General features: G+C 46.1%; 1 protein-coding gene across 1 annotated transcript in view; it reads right to left on the bottom strand.

Moving 5' to 3' along the window:
- Positions 1–18,112, bottom strand: part of LOC8028503 (alpha-N-acetylgalactosaminidase) — a 38,461-nt gene extending 20,349 nt beyond the window's left edge. The window contains exons 1-3 of the mRNA XM_002399531.5: positions 17,913–18,112; positions 1,282–1,452; positions 113–287 (exon numbers count right to left, since the gene is read on the bottom strand). Coding sequence (XP_002399573.4) covers positions 113–287; positions 1,282–1,445 — 339 coding nt within the window. The 5' untranslated portion in view covers positions 1,446–1,452; positions 17,913–18,112. The remainder of the gene's footprint in view (positions 1–112; positions 288–1,281; positions 1,453–17,912) is intronic.
- Positions 18,113–23,942: the final 5,830 nt, after the last annotated feature.

Genomic DNA, 23,942 nt, shown 5'->3' with positions numbered 1-23,942 from the left:
GTCAGACAGGGTAGAGACACGCATCAAGCAGCGTCTGCAGAGTGTTTTTTTTTTTTTTTTTTTTTTATGTGACGCATTCGCATTGTGACCGAAAAAAAAAAGTGCAACTCACGAAGTCACCGAGCTTCTTCATGCCGCTCGGAAATCTGGTGCTGTTGGCCATCAGGCTTCCGTCAGGCTGTCTGCTGTTCGCCATCCAGCAGTCGTCTACGTTGACGTACTGGTAGCCCACCTCCTGGTATCCCTCCTTGTGCATGATGTTGGCCATGGTCATGTACAGCCTCTCGCTTGGGGACAGAACAAACAGCCACAGCTGAAGACCAAGTCTCCACTATGTTTTTGTGTTCTTTCTTAGCGTGTTTTGGGTATCGGGTAGTACCTACCACAGAGAGGGGCAGCACCGTAAGGATAAATGCGTTAGAAGGCTACCCAATCAATATTTTGCTACAGCGTCACGCTTATTTTTAACAGAGTAAAAAAAACGCAACTGCTTGAAACCGAAATTGAAACTGGACTGGGGAGGAACAAGAAATTTAGAAGAGGAGAAAGTTATCAAAAACCACGTGTCTGTGTAACATTTTTTTTTTTTTCAGTCAACGTATTTGGAACTTTTTAGAAGGCACTAAAATTGGTGTCATATTTTCAGTGTGTTTTTAGTACTGAGTGTGTGCTTTCGATGACCCGCGACTTTGATTATCTTTGGTGGTTATGTCTAAATCATACAAAAACGGCACGTGACCACGGAGAAGAGAGTAAGCGCGACTCAAGACGGCCAGTTCTCGATCGGCGGTTTTCGAGCGGAATGAAAACGAATTTCGAGCCACAAATTATGTTCTGGATAGTTGGGCTCTCATATCTTACGTACAAATAAAAACTTTGGTGAGCATTAATACTCTGCCCGTGTCCCTTTAACGACAGTTATTCGTCTGAGTGGGACCCTCGTGATAAACACACTCCTGACTTCTGTCGAAGGACGCAAGCGGAGGACCTTTAAACACGGTAAAAGAAACGTCCCAAAGCAGACCGCAGTCGGGGGAAACCCCCCCTTCCTGTAAAGCAAATGCTGAAATGCAGAAAATGTGTTGTTCAGCCTCTTTATTTAGCTAAGTGCCATAGGCAACAATGTGTTCTCTAGTCGTAAGCAGTCGCACGCGGTAGCAACACACTCGGATACAGCGCCAAACGCACGAAACGTGTGAAGCAGCTTTTACAGGCTGCTACCCTTTTTCCTGCTTTCTGCTGGAACGCCGTGGCGCGTGGCGGTGAGAATGCGGTGCGTACCTGATGCAGTTTTCAGGGTCGCGCGCGCAGTCCACGTTGCAGAGGAAGCGTTCCCACGACAGCCACCCCATCGGAGGTGTCCGGGCCAGGCCGTTGTCGAGGCCCTGGGCGGACGTTGCAAGCAGCAGGGCGACCCCGAGAGAGAGTGGACACCGCAAACGCATCCCGGCACTGGAAACGAGACACGTAATGAAGCGTCAGGCGGGGGCAACAGCGCGTTCGACACGCACTTCGCGCAGCCCTTTGAAAGATTCGAGATATGCTACGCACTTAGATTGTGGAAACCAGCTGAACTTACAGAAAAGAAAAGAAAATCTAAGTATGTACAACCAACTAGCTCAGCTCCTTTCCATTGCATATACTACGCGTTCGCCCTTGAAGGCCCGGTACGCACAGTTGCGTTTGAGAGCGTTTGACTTTGTTGCGTCTGCGAGAAACCAGGACATCCCTGCTTTTTATGTCGCGCGCCAAGCTATACCCTGAATTGGATTCTACGCCTCATACGAAGCACAGACCTGCCGCAGACTCGCTTTCGTTTCTGGACGCAACGCAATCAAACACACGCAAACGCTCTCAAACGCGACTGTGCGTAGCAGCCATCAGACTAAGGCCGCAAGCGAAGGAGCACAAGATCGCAACTTTCAAACGTTCTTTCGCGGAACGAGTGCACGCGCTATGGTCACTGGCAGGATGAGAACGACAGGGAGGAGTTTTAGTTGTCCCGCCCCAGTGTGAGCTTCGTACCTTGGGTAACGCTTCGTAATCTTGTGAGGATAGAGTGTGCACGCGCAGCCACAGCACGGCAGAATGCAACGAGCTCGTGCTGGAGGCCGGGTGTTCACAAGAGACACCCTAACGTTTTCACCTTGTCATGGACTATACACGATTGTGCAATGTAAAGCCGGAGTTACGCTGTTTATACATTACACAAAAGACAGTCTGCAAACAGATTCCAACGCGAGTCACCGCGAGATTCCTGCTTCGAATGCCGCATGGCAATGAGTTCAAGGAGGAAGCTTGGCACGCGGCATTGGAACCACGAATATTTCGGTCACCCGTGTTTGCAGACGGTCTTTTGCACGATGTATGAGCAGTGTGATTCCGGGTTGACGGTTACTTTTGGATAATGCGAGGTTATATTAATTTAACTCTTTGGGATACAATAAGATAATTAAAAGAAGCATCTGGTTTGATCTGTAACTGTGCCCAGTCTGTGGCTTCCAGGAGTCTTGTTCTTCTCCGTGGCTTGCCGCTAGGCCCAGCCGCGCAGGTGGCTGGCGCGTCCGTGTAGACCTTCTGAGAAGCGGACTGTTGTCCCACGTGCCTTGGTCACGTGAGCCATTGAGCGGTGTGCAAGACGAACTTGGAGTGCTTGCCTCCGGTGTTGCAAGATCGTTCTGAGTCCTGACTGTCTTCAATCTCGGCTGAACAAACGTCACTGGAAATCGGAGAGGATGAACTGTTTCGTTTACTGATGCCAAGGGAAGCGGCGAACTTTCTCGAGGTTTTTGCGCACCTGAGAATAGTCTTGATTGTGTAGTCTCAGCTGTTCAATGTGCCATTTCCAGGCACTTCTGTTGTTTGAGCGAAGCTCACATGTTTGGTTCCCTAGAACTCGGGGGACGGTGTTTCTGGGCCATTTCTCGCCGTTCCTCTGGTCTCTTGCCTTGGTGCTTTTGATGCAGGTGTCGTTTTTTAGAATTCCCTGAGGCCTGTTATTTCTTGTCCTGACCGCATTACATTACTTATTCATCGTCTAAGAAGGTCGAACCTTGTGCGAAATCCTTCTCAGGTCAACATTTTGGTTGGTGTAGAGCCAGTTGCCATATACGGGGTCGTCCGGTATGCTACCAAGAAGTTATGGCATGCCTCTTCCACAAATAACTCTGACTTCAGGCTTGCGTTGATACAATTTTTGAATGTTCCCACATACATTTCTGCCGCACCGTTCATTGCGGGGTGTTTCGGGGGTGAGAATGACTGTTGCACTACGTTTCTTGTCATAAAATCCCAGATTTCTCTTGATCGGAATTGCGGGGACGATGTCAATCTCAATTCTTTCTGGAAGTTCGTATCTTGGAAAGAGAGCTAGAAACTCTCGTATGGTGGCGGCCGAAGTCGTCGAGGTCATGGACACTACCTCGGGCCATTTTGAGAAGGCATCAATATCCAGCCAAAACTTCTTTCTTGAACGGGTCCTGCGAAGTCTGCATGCAGGCGTTACTATGTCTTTTTAGTATTCCCACGGGTGTATCGTAACTTTGGGTGCCTCGTTGCTCACTTCCGGGCACGGTCGACAACTCCGGAGCATCGATTCGATGTCATATGATCCAGAAGCGGCCACCACACGTAGTGTAGTGCCAGTCCTTTCATCTTTGTCATCCCCACTTGACCTGGATGCAAGTAGCTTACAACATGCTTTCGTCACCTCTAGGATAAGATGACGCGCGTTAAGAAGTCGAGCACCACGATGAGTTCTGTTTGCAAAAAAAGTAAAAATTGAGGTCGTCGGAATTTTTTTTGTTCCTGCCGTCCTTCCATAATTCCTGCCATCCTTCGTGTCTCTCTGCTGATCTGCTTATGCGTCAGTGAGGGTACTTGAAACTTTCCGAGATGGAGACATTTGATATCGTATATCCGCATAGTTTCTGATTTCGCGGCGCTCTTGTCAGTTATGGGAGTCTTGACAGCATGTCTGCGACCACGTTCATATTTGTTGGCACATATATTATGTCAACGTTATACTCTGAGAAGATGTTCGCCTATCACTACATTCTTGCGTCAGCCATGACTGGGATTCCCCTACTGGGATTGAAAATCGACACAAGGGGATTCTGGTCCACACCCAACGTGAAGTGGCGTTCAAACAGATACTGCTGAAGTTTATTTACACCCTTGAGTAACCTCAACGCTTTGTTGATTTGAGAATAATTCTGCTCACCTTTGGAAAGCTTTCTTGACATGAAGGCGGTCGGCCACCATTGCTTGTTTGGTAGTGCGTGTTGAGGTATTGCACCAATGTCATAGCTCGATGCGTCACAGTGCAGTTCCAGACGAAGGTCAGGATCATAGTGCACTAGCAGACCCTGCTTGGTAAGTTGCTTCTTCGCTTCGTTGAAGGCTCTCTACCATAATCTGAACCGCATCCGCCTTTTATCTTTTCGCAGTAGTTCATGTATTAAATGTAGGATGTCAGCTGTGTTGCTGATGAACTTTTCGTGTTAGTTCAGTAGTCCCAGAAATGCTCTAACCACATTTCGGTCTTTTGGCGTCTTCGCTTGTAGGATCGCGTCCACGTTCTTAGAATTGAGGTGGGTCCCTTGCTTGTCTACGACATGTCCTAGGTATTCAATAGAGTCCTGCGTGAAGCAGCACGTTTTCTTTTTCAAGCGAGGGCCGTTTTTCTCGAGCTTTATGCGGTGCGATGTACAGGTACCGAAGGTGATATTGATTGCTCTTGCCAGTCACCACGATCTCAACCTGAAATGAAGCTGTGCACGGCAAGTTCCCCTCGGCTCACCTGGTACAGCCCTTTGTGTTGTTTATCACGGAACTAGGCTTGTCTGCAATTTAGTTTGGTGAACTTCACAACGAGATCCTCAGTCGTTGGTAGCGGGTAGTGGGTACCTGTTTGGATTCAAGGCTGGACTGAGTGTAACCTTGTAGTCCCCGCATATGCACACTTGTTAATTTTTCTTCATCACTGGAACGATGGGAGTCGCTCATTCACTCCTCATCATAGGAGTGATTATGTGCTCTTTCTCAGGACGATCCTGCTACTCTTCGACCTTTTGTTGGAGAGCGTTTGAAACTGACTTTGGTCTGAGAAACTTTGGCTCGGCATCTTTTCTGCGCATAGTTTCACGGCGTAGACTTTAGCTCTCCCGGACCTTCAAAGATGGAATCGTGTTTCTGTAGCACACTTGTGAGAGTCATGGTTTTATCACGCTTGTTGTATACTTCCTTCCAGTTTACCTAAACGTCCTGAAGCCATCATTCTAAGTATGGAAGGTCCCGCCTTCTTCACCACTTGGATTTCATGACACTTGAATTTACCGTTGTACCGCATGTCCACTTGAACCATTTCCTCCGGTACGATCGGCTTGCCTGTGCTCGGCTTCAGCGTTATTTACGAAGGTTTCAAGTGGATGTCTGGAAGAATTTTTTTGAAAGGTCTTCAGGTTGATCAAAGTACAGGCGGGTCTGTGTCGCTCTCCGTCTAAAGAAATCTGTTACAAATCCCCACAGTTACTGCGATGGGTTTCGGGTAGCTTGAATTGATTAGATAAAACGGACTTTCGTCTCCCGAGTTCTTTGTGTGACATGGTTCGTGATGTGTTTATCTTTCCTTTGATCTTGGAGATCTGGGCCGGCTTGCTAGAAGAAGTGTCTCAGTTAAGACTGCTCAAAGAAAGCGCTGCCAAGGCTCGTGCGCGCGAGCGTCTGAGACTCGGCTTAAGCTCAAGCGCTAGCGTTGACAGCGCTTTCTTTGAGCAGTCTCAACTGAGACTCTGCTTCGAGCAAGCCGGCCCTGGTCTCCAAATGGAAGACCATCTTGATGACCTCGTCTTTCAAATGGCAAACCATTTGAAAGTGTCCTGTTCTTCCACACATTTTACAAGTCTTGTTTCTTGCGAAAGAGTTTTCAGGGTCGTGAATGCTTCTGCCACATCGGTGACATCGGGCAAGATCCACCGCTGCCATGAATGTCAGCGTCTATTAGCGGCGAGAAGTTATGGTGGCGCCCTCCTACAGTTCCCCCTTGTGACGTCATTACCTTGCAAACAACAAGTTTGATGGTGTTTGTAAATAGCATGGTGGAAGCTTGAAATCATTGCGCTCTCAAAAGAACACTGCCAACACCGTCAAAATTAAAGTTCTTTCGTTCCTCTTATTTCCGTCGATGATAAATCCTTTTCCGACGTCATAGTCAGCGTTTGGCCAATCGTGAAAGGCCGACCCCAGCGACGCTTTGGTCGCGCTCGTCGCCAATTCAGCCAGCAGTTTTTCGTGAATCTTCCCATCCTGCCACAATGAGTTCGTGTAGAAGACAGTCGTTGAGGAAAACACGGACGTTTCGTTGCAATGAAAGTTGTTTGAACGCGGCTACGTAGTTTGCAACAGGGGTTTCCCCAGGAATTGAAATTAGGGGGGGGGGGGGGGGGAGTGTCTAAGTTTTCAGGGAGGGTTAGGGGGGGCATTGACAATAGAGGAGTCGTTGCGAATAAAGGGGGTGCCTTCAGATAAACAGGGGGGGGGGGGGGGTGTACACCCCCCCCTCAGGGGGTGTGTAGGGAAATCACTGGTTTGCAATGGTTTCAGATTCCAGCTTCTTTCGGCGACAGAATTTGTAGCGTTCAACCATTTCTTTAGGCGTCGGGTCGATGTGATTTAGTTGAACGATCTGCACGCACTTAGAAAATTGGAAACAGCGCGCAAAAAGACGAAGACAACGAGAGAAGAGCACAGGACAAGTGCTGACTATCAACTGACGTTTTATTAAAAACGGCTCAAACAAGAAAACACCACACAGCCAACCAACGCCGAAACAACCAATTCCGTGTCGCTTACCATGCATCTATAAATTCGATCTCTTTTTTGTGCAGATAAACCGAAGGCTGGCTCACACAGTGCCCCGCGCCAGCTTTTTCGATAGCATGCGCCTCCAGCACCTCTCTTTGCACTTTTGTGCGCCCCCTGCCAATGATTAAGGTATTTTGGAAGACGGGGTGACACTGGCAGTCTCTGCAATGTACGTATAAGAGACCTCCTGTCATTGACCGCAGGGAATTCGCATGCTCACGCATTCTCTCGTTGACGCAGCGTCTCGATTGTCCTATATAAACCCGTCCGCAAGACAATGGAATTTTGTAGATGACACCCACAACGCACTCCACGAACTTGTTGACATGCTTAACCGTACATGACATCTTGTTACTGCTTGCCTAGTTTACGCGCGGGCAAAGTTGTGCTAATTATTGAGGCGCTGAAAAAACCATTGGCACATTGAACCGGTTAGCCACTTTTTTTTAAATTATGTGAAACCTTATGTATATATGGGACAACCTGAGGCCTTCGTTTAGGCTTTACTTTTGGTTCCTGAGAACCGCTCTTGACTTTTTTTAAGGGTGTCTGTACGCACGTTTCGGTGCTTTGTTTGGCAGCTGCCACCAAGTTCCATATTAGGCTGTACATTTCTCGTCCAACCACAGGGAGGGGAACATCGGCTCGCTCTGATTCCGGAATGTCGTTCGCAGTGAAGAACACTTCGATTGTCTGAATGTACGAAGAACGCGCGGTTCCGATTTCTGATCGCATTCTCGTATTTTCTGAATGCGAGGCATTTTTAGGTTTGAGATGGGGCGTCACTTACGTTAGAGCCGTCCCCTTTGTACCGATGCCGCTGAGTTGTTTATATCCGACTTTGATGCGTGGATACCATCCTCGTCGCCGTTAAGATGGGTCGGTTAATTTGAGATAAGGCAAGATATATTGAACTCTTTACGATATGTACAATCGGTTTGTGTTACGAGACGCGTCTTGTCTGGTCTGCTACCGCGCCCGTTCTGTGGCCTTCCAGGCGTCCCGTACCTCCTTGGTGGCTGGCCGCTCGGCTTACCCCTCCTGGGGTCTCGGGTTGCATCCGCCTTTGCTGGGGCTCGAAAGGACGTGTTCGCTACACACGGCAGACACGCACGTAAAGCATGGCACTTTTTTAACGCTTACGTTACGTATATATGTCACCGAATCATTCTTGTCTCGAATGTCGCGTGCAAGTCTATACCCTGAACTGGTAGCCACGCTTAATATAAAGCACATATGTCCTGGTGACTTGTGGTGTAAGGCAGTGGTTCTCAAATGGGGGTCCGCGAAGCCCAGCCTCATTAGCCAAGCCCGGAAATAAAAGTTGTCTTTTCTCAGACTGAGAAGAAACGTTCCAATTTTCGGGTGAGTTTTCCCGTGTATATGTCAATAAAAGATATGTAGTTCACACTTGCAAATAGTTATTTTCATTTATTAAATCACTATCATAATTACCCGATACTTCCCCCTCCCTTCATCACGAACGGGGTCCTCCATCATCTCCGCCAATCAACAAGGCGTCCGCGAAACATTAACGGCTTAGACCCACGGGTGTATGGGATGATTCACACAGCCCAGTTATCTTAACGTTACTTTACGTTACGAAAGTGTGTGTCTGCTTACGTTAGAAATCACCGGGACATAAATGCTTCAGATTAAGTATGGCTATTACCAGTTCAAGGAGATAGCCTGCACGGAACATTCGAGACATGAAAGTGTCGGTAAATCATACGTAACGCAACAAAACGGCAGAAAGCGGTGCTGTGTGGAACAGCCTTTATACACATACCGTATTTCTATTTTGCGGCGCCACCATCACTTACAATATTTACGAACGCGCAACAACATAAACGCGCGTGTTTGTCGCTTTGGAAAGCGAGCAAAGCATGCGCCGTAAGCACTAACTTTGAGATTGGCACCTGCCAGAAGCTCTTTGTGCCGCATGACAACTATATTAACGACGCTTACGACGTCTGTGCGCGTGGCACGCACCTGACCTCTCGGGCGCGGAGTTCACAGCAATGTTACTGGTTCACAGTGCAAACACGTTGTCGGGGTAAATTCGCGCGATTGCAGAAATTCGACGCTCTTTTTGAAGTGCGTACACTCACCGTTCCAATGCTTACAATTTCGCGATGCAGCGCAAAATATGCACAGTCTCGGGGCTCTGATCTGGAAACTTGTCGAAAAAGTCGGCAAGGACTTCGGCCGTCGTGATGGCCGGCGCCAAGGTCATGCGTGGCCGCCGGTCAATCACGGCCCCCGAATTTCTCACCGACGTTTTCGCCGGATGTCCAGGTTAGAGCCCCCTGCAGCTCGCGCATGTGCTCGGTGCTCTGGAAAGCGAGCAAAGCACGCGCCATTTACACAAACCCTGAAGACGGCACCGGTCAGGAACTCTATAGACGCTTCCAGGCAGCTGTGCATGGCCGCTGCCATAACCGGCCTTCAGTTTTTGTTTCCTCTAATTCCGTTCGCTCCACTTCATCATTGCGGTAGCAGGATAGGTTATTGCCACTTTAAGTGTTACTGTGTCCTTCCCCCCAGCCAAGGCCTTTGTGGAGGCTGGTCAACGCCCGCTTCAGTGGCTCGGCATCTCGGTAAGACAAAAGAAGGTCGGCTATGGCGGCTCAATCTGGCGCGCTGAAAGCGTCTATATGAGTATGTGTTTTCGACGTTTACTTCTACAGCGGAGCTGTTAAGGGCTAGTTTCCCCAAAATCCTCTCCCCCGCAAAGAAGTGAAGACACCGAACTCTGGACACCTACCGCCATCTATAAGCGAGGGCGGCAAGCCACGTATCTGGTTGCCACCGTCGTTCACCGATGGCGGCAGCCTTTCCACTCTGGCTTGCCGACTTGCGGCCGGCAATTACTTTCCATTGTGCAGCTCCGCTGGTCTTCCTTCTTCACCAGAGTGGAAAGGCTGAAAGTTTTTTGTATTTTTTTTTTCAAAAAACGGGAGGGAAGGGGAGGGGGGGGGGGGGCTTTATTGTTGCTTAACGAATTTCGTGTTTTCCGATGTCAATTCATGGGGTTCGCGTAAAGCTTTTCATCTACATAGGACACACCATGCGTCCGCTAAGTTGCCGCTGTCTAAACAAACGCACACAGCAACTTTAGTTGCGTCAGAGGGCAACGATGAAAAAACCAAAAGCATATAGTGGAATGTATACAAAACAAAAGAACCTAGAAAACTAGTTTATACTAAGCTAGAATTTTTGGCTGTCTAAACTTTCGGTTTCTGATAGAAAACAAACGAAATAACTATATTTTTTTTAAACGCACAATTCTTTGTAATATTTCGTAATATGCCCATCCCGTTATAGTATGATGTTATGTTTTCGTTTTCGAGTCAACGAAAGTTCGAAGGAAAAACACGTAGGTGATCCCTCATTATTATTTTTTTATATTTTGTCCCAATAATTTTTAGAACTGTCGCTCAAAAAATACAATATATATCTCGGGAGGCAGGATGATTCACCATCAGGAGGGCTGGGTTTGGAAAGCCTTTTAATATTAGACCGCCATAAATACGGTAGGAAGTGTAAATTTAGCTCTCTGCACTCTTATGAATTTTTGTAAATGTTTAGTAGCCTAAAAGTGAATAAAACCTATCTTTTATGGCTAAGTAAAAACGGAAAAACAAAACGCGTCACTAAGAACAAAGTACACGTGTACAGAGCTGCTACGCACTGTTCCTACGAATTCTATATTTTGTTTACAATAATGAAAGAACAGGGTTTCCAACAAAAAATTCCGACCCGTCAGGACTAGGGTGTTCTATTTAACAAGCTAATATTTCTTTTTGGGCATAAATTTAATATAAAAAAAACCACTAAGGGCGTCGTTGTATTAAAAAGAAAAACTGTGAAAGATTTTATGTAGCTACCCAAAAACTTATGTGTCTTAAGGTTTCCTTCGATATTATTATTAGAAGGGGAGTAATCGCCACTCAACATTTCGGCGCAAAATGCGCCTGGCGCGTTGCGGAGCGCTGAGCTCAGGAGAGCACGAGAGCAGAGAGAAAAACCAGCAAAAGTGACGTCTTCGCCGTGGTCAGATGACCCCACTGCTCACAACGTTTTGGACAGGTAACTGAAAGCAGAGAGGCTCGCCGCATGCTCTGAGGCAACCACCGCCCAATCAAAGCCAATCAGTGCTCGGCGTCTTTCTGACGTCATCACAATCCCTGCAAAAAAAAAGCAGACGAACTTGCGCTTCGCATAGAAGTTCGCTCCTGTACTTCGTTTTAGCTTAAGTCCAGACGCAGACGATGTTACGAGCTAATATGGGACTAATCAAGCAGCGCCTAAAGCTTAAGTCACAGGGCCTTTTCTGTTTATGATTGATTCGCCGATCATGGAACACGTACAGAAACATGACGAACACCATGACGGTACGCGTTTGACGCTGTTTGACTGGTCACATCAGCTCGTAGCTGATGTGACCAGACCAGATGTGATCTGAAACGATTGAAAGCGATGCCTGGACATTACCTTCACAATTTGAAACTTGGGAACTCGGGTATTTGTGAAGTAAAAGAAAAATTCCAAAAGTCGAATTTGCAGTTCCCGCACGATCCGCGCCAGCGCAGTGACGTTAAAGATTGGGTCGTCCTGCAACTCAAGTTCCTCTCACGCGTCCGTCCCGACCTGAGGTGTCGTGTTCACCCGCGTCCAGCGATCAACCGCTATCCTCCGTGTGCGCGCGCCTATCGCTGTGAGCAGACGACGCTTCACTTTCAAGTTTGCAGTTCTTTTAGGTTTTTTTTAACGATCTCAAATTCTTTGAAACGGTGTGAGGTCTAAGGGAACGCGCAGTGGACTTTTGTGAGCGACGAGACAGCAACCAGTCTACTTTTGCGGTGCTCTTGTGCATTCCTATGGGAAAACGCGTATGCGCTTTGTCTCTTCGCCGAACAATAACATGGAACCCTTGTTTTTTGGGGCGTACCGAATTGTACGTACCTCTATTCACATTGTAAAAGTGTACTTGCTTTAGTTAGCGCATTTTTTGTTCATTAGTGATCGATGTTTAACTCTACTATATTTCAAGCCCAAACCTCTGTCCCACAGCAGGTGTGTAATAACAAGCTAAGATTCTAAGCAAAATAACAATTGAAAGGAATATAGAGTGTGTTCAAGGCTCGCCAGCATTCCGGTGATGCTTATATATTGCTAATATGCCAGTCTTGTTAATATAGGAAAATGATCCCTTCTTGCGCTTTTACGAGGGGTTAAAAACATTGAAAACGTAAAGAACAAAGTACGTGGGTAATGAAAGGCGTTTCTTTCTAATATTTTCTCTGCCGGGCACTCTTTATCGGGCACTTGTTATTAGTACGCGGGTGATGTTTTGAACGTAGAACAAGTATATTCGCAAAGAGCAGAAAGAATAAAGCAGTACCTATTGAAAATCTGACTATATTAACTGTCCTTCAATTATTTTTCATCGCACATGCGGAGGGAGTCACTGATCCAGTGTTACTGCGTAGTTCTTACCGTGCTAGTTTTCCAGATATCCTTCGTTCGTTCGGCACGTATATCCCTTATGCTTTTTTGAAAAGCGCTGACGCCGTGTTCGCGCTAACAGTGTCCGACAGTGCACATAAATACATGTACTAAGCCGTTTTAGAACCGTTTTTAATCCAACTAATTTTAAAGAAAAACGTCGTAACTGACCTATTATTTCGTCTGCCTGACTGAGAAATGTTTGGAGCTACCTAGTAGATAAGAATTATTCGGGATATTTGCTCTTATAATCGAGCGCAAGAAGAAAATGCACTCCCTTTTCCCCATAGAATTGCATTACCGGAAGTCAGTTTTCGATTGGTTGCTGTCCAGCTGCTTCAATTTGCAGCAGCACACTAGCGCCACTTGGACCTCCAGCGTACATTATAGTAACTCTATGGTGTAGAAGGCACAGCAAGAAAAAAAAAAAAATAAAAAAAAAAAAAAAGACTCCTTTGATAATGTCCGTCTTATGCAGGCTTTAGATGACACGTTTGAATTTATCTCTCTTGTCGATACGCTATCTCAATATTTTCGCGAGCATTCTGCTTCTGCTAGGAAAAACGAGGACGGGCGATAAAAAGTACGAGAAGAGGAAACGGGATTGCGATTTGTGCAATTCGACGCTCCTGATTCGTGTACGCACACGCGTTCGTGCTGTTTGCCCAAAACGAAAAACACATCCGGACGCCTCGGCGCTCCGGGGTCAAATTTGTTTCCCCCCCCCCCCCCCCCCCCCCCCCCTCGATGTTACCGTTATATTCAAACCAGCATTTCATAATGTGACACGTTCGATCGACCAATAAAACAAAGCTTTGCGTTGTGACAAATGGTGACAAATGAATGAGTGGACAGATGAACAGTAGCAGCTGTACTCTCCGTACCGGGCGCTAGCTTGCGCCACCTACCGCTGATGCTCAAGCGCACGTAAATGTGGCCAGCGATGTGACGCGTCGGTGGGAAGTTGGGCTCGATGAATGTCTCTTTTGTGAGACTATACCCCATTACATCTGCAAAAACAGCTGTTGGTGCGTCGCGTGCTTTAGATAGCTATAGGACTAGAGTTTTTGTTTAATGTAAATAAAGTAAGTTACCTTTTTGCGATAAAATGAGCGTAATTTTGATAGCAAATACAGTCATACTCTAACACCAGAAGAGAAGCACGCGTTCTATAATAGCATCCTCGATCATCCGCACCGGTGCGCACCGGGGCACTGAGGTGCGCCCCTTCATCTTCGATCAAGTGAACCGGTGCGCACCGTACGTCCTCGATCAACGAAGCGCACCCTCCCGGTGCGGCTTTTCGTTGCCCCAACGCGCACCAAGAAAATCGGCGGTGCGCCGGGGGGCAGTCCCATCAGGCATTGCGGCCAGGAGCGGGAATCGAGAAGATGGCGGGAGTAGCAGACGCGCAGACTATCGAGATGGCGATCTTGCAAAAACGAACACGCCTCGCAGCTGCACTAGATGATTTCCTCGGGTCTTCTGACGGTGAGACGACGAGCTTCTCGCCATCGCCGCGATTACTGGCGATTGCTGCGGTGGCAAGGAGCGCCCGGAAAGCACGAACTTCGTGGAAAGCGGCGCGAGGCGTTTCGATGACAGCGAGGTACGGCTATTATCTGGTGTTTCGTTTTCTTGAACCAATAATGATGGCCAACATATACATGTGGAATTGTCACCCGCTTCTTTACCCCATCGGCAATCACGTCCACGATGTTTATTTCTGTGGGACCGTCAAATCCGCGAGTAAAAGAATAGAAGAAATTGACAGCAGACGGGCACCGTGCGCTGACCTGCGCAAGAAAAAACGAACAAAACGTGAAGTGACGCAAGGTGGAGCTCGCCGCGGTGCACTGGCGCGGCGCAGTTCGTCCTCGATGTTGCACCGACATCGCGCTGCACGACCGAGGAGCGCTGTGCACTGTGCTGGTTTCAGGGCGATTCCGGTGCGAGTTGATCGAAGATGCTATAAGACAATCTTTCTACAGACCATTCCAACAGTCACCTGAGAACCGCCATCTCTGTCTCCGGGGTTGCGTGACGCGTTGAGAGCATGCGCATAAGTTCTCTTCTTCGGAACATCAGAACACGCGCAGCCCAGTGGCTGGGCATTTTTCGCGTGGGCGATAAGCGCTAGAAACGTGCAAGCTCGGCCTTTACGAAAAGAAAAAGATTGTCTATATACTGTGTATAACTACCGGCCGTAAATACCCGTAACCTTGTTACAGGCGTACTTCAAGATATGGCCCTCGCTATATTCGTTACTTCGTTATTACTGCATTCGCTATAGTCTTTATATCAAACTGAACATACAACGTGCCCCTCCCCACACACACAAACACAAATATTAGTGTTTTCTTGTGTGTCTTTTACCGCAAAAAAATAAAATACGTATCGCCTAACGCTCATTCTCCTCCCAAATGTAATGTTAGCGGTTCAAACCAGATGCCAAAATTTACGAAGTAACCGTCATCTTACTCAGAAGTTATACTGAGTGATTTTCTAAACAATTCAGTGGGAAAAATCACTACTGCCTTGTGCACGTTAAAGACCTCAGGCTAGCGCTTGTACCGCACTGGCTAAATTGCTCATCTACAGCTGAGACACCAGACGCCCACTGAGGCAGACTAACTTCCAGGCTGTATAAACATACACACAACAACTTGCTTTTGCAGTGGGTAAAAGGTGGCCCCTTTGTCGCCCGTTTTCGGGAACTTGCGCCAACGAACGTTTGGAAAGGGGCAGTTTATAAGGCACAAATAACTAAAAAAAAAAAAGCTTTTTTTTGTTTTTTGTTTTTTTTAATTGAGGCGTATGTCACGCGTGTCGGTGGGTCTGTGACTTGGAGACGATAAGCGAGAAAGCTTTTCCTCGGTGGATATGCTATCACTGCTGTCTTCTGGCGAACCGTTGCCACGTTCCGATAACAATGCCCGATACGGCGTCGTCCACTTCGTCGTGCCCCCATGCGCAGATTTACGCTTTTACTTCGCTCCGGAAGCACCGCGGGAGTTTAAGTACTCTCGAAACGATATCGGGTATTTCTGATTGGTATTGACTAGAAATTATGTTTGCATATGTCTAGCTAATCCGTGGACAGAACATTTTCTGTTTCAGTAGCCCTTTTATACTTGAACCCGCAAATCATTGTTTATTCTACCACACTAGAAAATGTTTCCCAGTAACCGATAACGATATACAGTAATCATCAAACTTCTATGTGTATGAGAAACCTTCTTTGGCCAAACGTGCTCCTTTCTTTAGAACCCACTTTGTCACCTTACCATAATTCTGAATGTGAGTAATATTAAAACTAAACCTGCGAATAAATAAATTAGAAACTCATATAACTAACAAAACTTCAAAATACCGCCTGTCATACTTTGCGATTATAAATATATTGTCATTAATTTCTGCTTAATAGGAAAAGTTTTGCTCTTTCATCAATGTGCAAATGCTTACTGGCAAATGAAACATTTAAGCGCTTTACTGTCCGTGTTGTTGGGCGCCCGAAACCAGGATATTTTAATCGATAGAAGTATTATATCCAAGGAGGTTACACCTGCCGCTAATAATGATCCTACGTTGATAATCGGTTCTCTTTTAGCAGTCTTCAGGGCTTAACCTCTTGGTAATCGAAACAAAAAACTAATTAATTATTGAAGTATATTGGTAACTAGGATTCCGTGTTTTCGGAGTTTAGTTCTCGTGAAATTCGGAGGGTGTTTTGGGGAGTTTATTTTTCGCTGAAAGTTCGGGGGGATTGGTGCCCGTGTGGGCTAGCGCACACCAGCTCGAAGCACGTGGAACGAAAGCTCGCGATTGAACCCAGGGATCCTGGGTTCAATCCCCACCACTGCCCGTTTGGATCTGGATGAGCATTGTACCGGCGTGCGGTCGTGTATCACTACTGCGTGGTACGCCTTAAAGACCCCCAGGATAGAAGTTGTACTGCACTGGCTAAATTGCTCATCTACAGCTGGGAGACTCGTCGCCCCTGTGAGGCAGACCAAGTTCTAGGCTGTATAAACATATGCACCCCAATTTCTTTCTTTACTTTTTAATTCGGGGGTTATCGGAGTTAATCTTTGTTATATTCACAATTCTTTGAAATTCGGAGTTTATTTTACTGTGTACGTAATTCTTTTTTAATTAAAAACACAAAATTGATAAAGTCCAGGTACCGTAACTCGTTGTCCTGAAGGAACCTCGACGTGCTAAAAGGCAAACACTTCTTGTCAGTATAGAATTTAAAAAAAAAACTGAAGTGGAATCTTTTTAGGGCCACTGTCCCTGGGCTCTTATAAAGTTCATTTGTAAAATACCGTCTAGTTAGCGTTTTGCATTTTCGGAACTAAAAATTCTGTTAATTTTTTTTTTTATAAATTAGAATTGACAGAAAATTTTCCGGCAAGTGTTTTTTTGTTTTTTTGTGTGTTTATTAGGATTTATTCTAAAACACGGAACTCTAATGATAGCCCAGCAATCTTATATATATACAGCAACGAGCACCGTGTTGACCATTTGTCACCAGAAACAGACGCACCAACGAAACGGCGTTGGGGAAAACGAAAACCGTTATACAAGTTCAATAAAAAAACAAATCGTGTTCATCGAATTCACCGTTCAAATAACTATTTATTAATAAAAATCGAACGTAAGTTTCGCTTTATTCTTCTAGCGTACATATCATATGGTAATTTATTGCACAGTCATTGACATCTTAAGAAATTCACGGAGTGGCACTTCCGGAGCATCTAATTAACGCCCCACAGCCAATCAAATTGAGCGAAAGAACGAAATCGCAAAGCAAGAGCATTAGCATAAGAAGCCACGCCCTGCGCTTCTTCAACTATTCATTACTGCACGGAGCGCAAGTTTGTCTGCTTCCTAAACAGAGGCTGCGGTGACGTCAGAACGCCGATCTCTGATTGGATCCGATTGGAGGACTTGTGGGTAGACCTCGAGATAGCCATAGCATTGATGCCTACCCTCTATTCTTCCAGTCAGAGCCAATCAGAGCTCGGCATTCTGACGTCACCACAACCCCTGCAAAAACAAGCAGACGAACTTGCGCTCCGTATAGACATTTCCAGCGGCAGTCTCGAACGAAGCGAACGGGCAAAAAATGCTGAGTCACTGAGCTGTGGACGCATGCGCAGCGTCCGATATACCACACAGCAGATCAACAGCGCATGCTTGGAAGGCGTTCCACAGCCCAGCAGACAAAGATGGCAGCGCGCATGAGGGGATTTCTGCAAAGGTCTATAGTTTAAGACCATGTTAAAGCAGAATGATAAGGAAGTGACAAGTAGGAGAAGCCGACAATTGGCCCAGACATTAGTCTGTCAGAGACAACAATAATAAAAAAAAAAAAAGATCGTAACTGTGAAGGGTAGATTCATTTAAAATATGCCTGTTGCTCACTACTGTGTCTCACTACTTTACATATTAACGCCCAATGATTTTGAACAGTTCTTTCGAAGAGGTCATCTCGGCGTGATACAAGACGGAGAAGTTCGGGTGTCACTTACCCCGTGTTAGTCCAGAGTACGAAGCAGATGTTTTCTGTATTTTTTTTACTTTGATCCGGGCTCTGTGTGTGAACTGGCGCGCAGCGCGGAGTGCGGGGTTGTGGCACTCTCGCCTCAAAGCACGAATCTAAACTTCTCGCCGCAGTCGGGCCGTCGATAAGCGAAAGAGAAGAACCCGAAGTCCAGATTACAGTCCCGGCGCTTCTGCGCGTCGTTCGTCTATTCTACTTCTTTTTTTTTTTTATGTATTCGTGTCGTTTATCACATTATCCGCGTACAGTAAATCTCCGTTTAAAATCGCTCATTCGCTTAATGTAACATTTTGCGACTAGTGTTATATTTCAGGCCTCGTACTTCACTTTTTACGGCTCAGTGTGTGACCGGTCCCTTAAATGAGCGCCTCCGGTGTCAATTTTAACGTTAATGAGGACACTATAAATGTCGCACGCTCGTTGTGGCGCTGGGTCTGTGACACTATGGTTTACTAAGCGCGTTCGCACCATCAGTTAGTTTCCTTTATCTGTTTGCGCCTCTATAGCAAGTAGCTTTCTCTCCCTCAAAGTCCGATCTAAATCGGCTTCGCAGCTGTTCCCGTTTCTAAATCGGACGCCGAAAAGACAATAGATGAATCAGGCTATACTTCTTTTTTGTGTCTTCCCTCTTACTCTCTCTTTCTTTCTTTTTCTTTACCTGTCGGTTTTGTTAAAACGCCTGCATTTGTGGAAAGGAAAGACCGCTCAATCTAGTGCAAGAACGGGTTGCACAGGAAGGCCAAACGGTGTATTTTCTGATGATGAATAGGGGTCACCCTGAAGTACATATTTTAGCTATTTGTTGTTGTTGTTGTTGTTGTTTTTTTTTTGCGCAATTCGCAGAAAGGGAAGCGTGGCCTGAATAATGTGACAGTGCTCAACCCTGGGATGTATTCTTAGGCATCCCTTCGAAAACAACAAAAACAAAGCAAAGTTGCGCTTGCGAGAGTTCTATGCTATTGTCGATGTGTGCGGCAAAAAACGTGGTCGCGGTGGTCGGCTTCCCACGGTTGGCCAAAGGCCGTCCCCAAACCGTTCAGCAGTCGACCAGTATTGGCGACGTGTGCGAACTACGGGGCGCACTTCTCTAGATATCATCATCATCGTCTTTGACGTCACGGGTAGGACAGCCTGGGACAGACCGCCCAGATCTTAAATCCCTCGGATTGTCAGCTCGCTTGTTGCGCTGTTTTGGTAACGCGAGGCAAAGCGTGTTTCACTCGTTGTGTTTGTTTGGTGAGGTGATATTTGTAGTAAGAGATTTTACCGAAGCTTGAAACCGTGGAACCCATAGTCGCGCTAACATAAAGTTCTGGCGCTTTGGTGTCGAAGCGTTGGGATGGTGGTGTGACCCCAGCACAAAAAGCTCAGTTATAAAAATAGGCTATCCAGCGCTTGACCCCGCTACAACATCTACCAAGGCGAATAGGGTGCATTTTTTTTTATTGTGGTTCTGAGAAAATAAAGCTGAGAAATGAATGTCTCACCAAACTGAATATAAAAAAAAAGCGAAATTTAAGAACCTCTCGTTTGTGTGGTAAAAACTTCAGTGAAAGGGACTCTGTGTATCCCGTGGGTTACAATGCGCTTGTAAGTGTTGGCCTCTTATTAGTTCCAAGTTGATTCCCTTTTTTTTTAATTTTGTAAACCAAATAAACAAACATTCCCTCAAAATAACTGGCAAGAAGAAACGGTGACTGGCTTCCGGAGTCGTTTCATTATCCCTATATATATTCAGTTATTCACCCGGTCGACGCGAAACATTCGAGACCACTTCGCGATCGAAGTCTTAAATCTAGCACTTCGGTGACTCAAAAATGAGGTATACACCTGGTATGAATTACTACCGTTCGTTTGTTTAACTTTGCGGACCCAAATTCACATAATAGGTAATGCGCTTCTCAGCAAACGATTTTTAATTCGTAAACAATTGTTAGTAAAAATTGGATGGAACAAATTAATCAATCGCGTGAATTTGCCATGCCATTTCCATAAGTTTAAAAATTTATTAATATTTCTGTTTTTTTTTTTTTTTTTTTTTTTTTCACGTATTCAATGCAGGAGTAGCTAAGCGTCAGTTGCTGTCGAGCATTTGCTCGGCAGCAACCGTCGAGCCACTCTTAGATAGAAACGTCGGTATCGGCAAGTTCAATGTAGCTAAAACAAGTGTGCGGCGCTTTGTAACAGAACTGTACGTGCGTGCACAGCTAAGATAACCGCAAGTCTGGTGAATGAAAAACATGTTTTTCCACAGCAACCTCCACAGATCCGAAAAAAAAAACAAAAAAAAAACAAGAATCAGAGAGGCTGTGAATAGCCCTGACGCACGTCGCAGAAGCTGTAATGTGAAGCTCGAAGCTTATTTTTGAACATTTTACATTTATTTTGTTAATATAAAAACAATTTCGAGACGCTGTTATTTATTAGAAAGATCACACACAAAAACGTCATACACTTTTTTTTTATTATTTTAAATAAAACGTTTTTAATCGGCATAGACGCAAACTAACAGAACAGACAACATAGCGCGTTGTCTGCTCGCATCCTACCAGCTCCGTCACAGGAGGGCGCCCGCGAGGTGGCGCCACCGGGCGCCACAAAAACGTCTGATCACTGATCTCAATGACAATTGCTGGATCGCGTTTGCCGCCCTGCGAATGCGGTCACTGGCGGCCATCTTTAGGTAAAGTTATATTGCCTCTAGCCAATGTAAGCTGCTGCAGCCGCTATCATCCATCCATGGCAGACAGCGTTGTGGTAGTTGTGGTAGCAGGCTGGCATCAAAATAGCGTGGGTGATATTTCGTGCTTGATTGAAAGTGTTTGACGAAACATGTTTTTAGAACCCGGCGTGAACGGTAGCCCGACCTTTGGGGACCCGGTGAAAGTTTCACGAAATCGCAGCACCGGGGGAAAAGCAGCACAGAACGGATTGAAAGTCGCATCGAAAGGAGCGTCGAAAGCAGACGCCGGTACGGAGTCTGTTTTCGATGCGAGCTGCGCTGGTTTCCCTCGGTGCTGCGCTTTCGAAGAACTTTCGCCGGGTCCTCAAAGATGAGGTTACCGTTCACGCCGGGTTTCAAGAATCTGCTTCGTCGAACAACTTCTATCAAGCACGAAATATCACCCACGGCACAGTGTACTAGATCTACGGCTATTTTATGGCAGACTGCCGCCATTGCGCTGTCCGCCATATTATTATGATGGCTAGAGATGATATGACACTACCTAAAGATGGCCGCCAGTGACCGCATTCCGGTCCATAGGAGGAGCTGGTCAAACGCGATCCAGCAAATAGACATAGAGATCAGTGCGTCTGATCGCCAATAGCTCACCTGCTTTCCCCGGTTCATGCACTCTACCGTTTTGGACGAACCAGGCTTGCTCGTGTCTTAGTTTGCGGCTGTGCCGACAAATGGCAGCACTGACTTCTTTTTTTTTTTTTTTGTGGTTGGATGTTTGACTTTGAAGGAAAGAAATGTGATATTCGGAGACGACTACTAGGGAGTTGAGGCTCAGAAATTCCCCAAAACTGAAAGCGGTTGCCTCTTTTTGGCCCTGGTGACAATGATGGTGGTGGGGTAATGACGACATCTCCTGAAATCTAGATTTTTTTTTTTTTATTTTACAATTTGTTTTAATTTTTTTTTAATGATATTCAAGTTTTATTTCGTGGTAATGAGATGGAGGCGATTGTAAATTAGGAACTTCATAGTGCAAGGTTTGGGTACAAAACTCACATCAATAAAATACTCGGGAAAATATTCAGATGTTTCATTCCCATCAACAGCTTTATAAAAAAGAAATACTAAGGAGTTTTTGTTTTCCAAATGATTCGAAGTTGTCCAACTACCCTTTGTTAAGTAATTACTGACGCGATGTGTGAATGGAGCAACACTGGCAAAAACTAAATTTCGGTGGTTGAAGCCAGTGGTTGAGGCAGTCTTTATGGCATCAAGCCACTTCGGTCACGCTCTTCTAATAACTCAACCATCGTGCGACAAGTAAACACGGACTCCTACATTTTAAACCATAAGAGAAACTGCATGCGTTTCAAATACATTTACCACTGTCGTTCGAGCTTATTCACATGAAAGATGCCTCATGAAAATTAAGCATACCTTTTGAAGGAGGAAAATGTTTTGATCAGATTGAGTAGTAGCCGTATGACTTCATAAATTCACTAATTTAGGCCTTAGCGACCATTTGGGTGTATTTCTTAAAGTTAAGGAATAAGAGGTCTTACCTCAGAGGTTGGTGAAACCATTGCAGTACTCGTATCAGTCGGAGGAAGGAAGTGTGTCCACTCGCACTGGCAGAGCAGACACCGACTCCAGAGCAGTTCCTTGCAGTCAGTGCTTATCGAAAACTTTTGCGGGGCGTCTCAAGAACTGGCTCTTTTAAAGGGAAGCTGAAACACTTCTTTCTAAAAATAAAATAGAGGTTCATTCTAGCGTGGTTTTATCCTGAGGGCCTGAATATCACGTTCGTTTTCCCCAAAGATGTAACTAAACGCGAGAAAACACGAAAAACCTCTGACAAGTTCGTTTCGTCATAAGAGGATTTTTCGGCCGCTATGTGCGTGTCGTTCGAGGGCCGCTCGAATAATCGCGAGCTTCCCAGGTATGACTCCAACAATCTAACACCAGTCGTGACGTCTTTTTTTTTTTTTTTTTCTATGAAAAATAATAATAGTGCGCGATGATAGCTTTGAAAGGTGCTGAAAACGCGGGAGAGCGGAGATTCCGAAACCTCATTTTGTGACGATACGCTCGCGGAACGAGGGCCTTGAGTGGTACTTCGAAAATAATTTTTTCAGCCTCTATGCACCAAATTAAAAAAAAAAAAATTAAAAAATAATTTCAATATTTGACATCTTGGAGCTCGAGTGAAGACGATTTAGGGTGTTCTTCCTCAAATACAATACCGCTTCAGCTTCCCTTTAAACGACCGTTGGTGGTTATAAAGTTAGAGTCCGAAAGGTTTACCAGTAAACTTTATATAAAACTTATCTAAAAGGTTGAGAAAAAAAAGCGTACCTTGTGTGCTGCTCGAGTATTCTTTGGAAGCAATTGCACTTCCAACCCACCATTGTGCGTAAAGTACGCCATGGTGGCCTCAGTACAAAAGTAAACACCATGGCCGTCCTTCCACCGAGTTTCAATAAGAAGAGACTTCAAGTGTACCGCCAACGCTGACGGCTATGGCCCTTCCGAGATTGGACATAAAGGGTTGCGTTAGATTTTGTTGACTTGGCACTTGGCAAAAAAAAATTAAAAAAGGGGGGGGGGGGGGGGGATGGACGAGAAGGTCACTACAATGCGCCGGTTGCCTTTCTGAGCGCTCCTTCTGCTCTTGGCCTGAGCTGTCTTAAATAAAAAAAAATGCCTAACAATTTTTTTTTTCAAGGGTTAGCACGGATATCTTCTGACAGCCTGGGGCTGCATCCCACCTAGCCCGTAGCTTCATCCGGTCCTGCAGCTGGTCGCAAAAGCGAACGAGAAACACGGAATCGATTAGCTTATGTTGATGCATTAGCTTGTCCCAAGCCTTTCGCGTAATGAGCGGGCGATTGTTTTACTGCGTTCGGTCCCTGAGCTAACAGTGCGGTGGGAGCTACGCGCTCGGACGGACCAATCAACGGCGTGGATGCGAGGCAGAAGCGTGATCACGTGACGAAAGAGGGACGCGGGATTGGTCCAACGAGCACGTAGCTCCTACCGGACTGTGTTAGCTTAGGGAAGAACGGAGAATAGAATCGTTGATCTGCTTCGGATTTGGAGGCCGATAATGAATCCGTCGTAAGTTGGGACAAAGCGCGAAAGCGGGAAACGGTGCTTCTGCGACCGAGGGGGGGGGGGGGGGGGGGAGGGAGGAGCAGGGTATTGTTTGAAATGCTCCGGTCGTGTCGTTTCTGACTAACGGCCGCCATTTTGCCGAAAGTGTTTTTATTTCTGGGTACCTCGATCGGCACGCCTCTCGTTATGCCTTGTGAAATG

This window comes from Ixodes scapularis, unplaced genomic scaffold (assembly GCF_016920785.2).
Source record: "Ixodes scapularis isolate PalLabHiFi unplaced genomic scaffold, ASM1692078v2 PGA_scaffold13__105_contigs__length_92229423, whole genome shotgun sequence".
NCBI classification, from domain to species: Eukaryota; Metazoa; Arthropoda; class Arachnida; order Ixodida; family Ixodidae; genus Ixodes; species Ixodes scapularis.
Note: the sequence above shows the minus strand (reverse complement) of the source record. Positions and strands in the feature narration are given on the sequence as shown.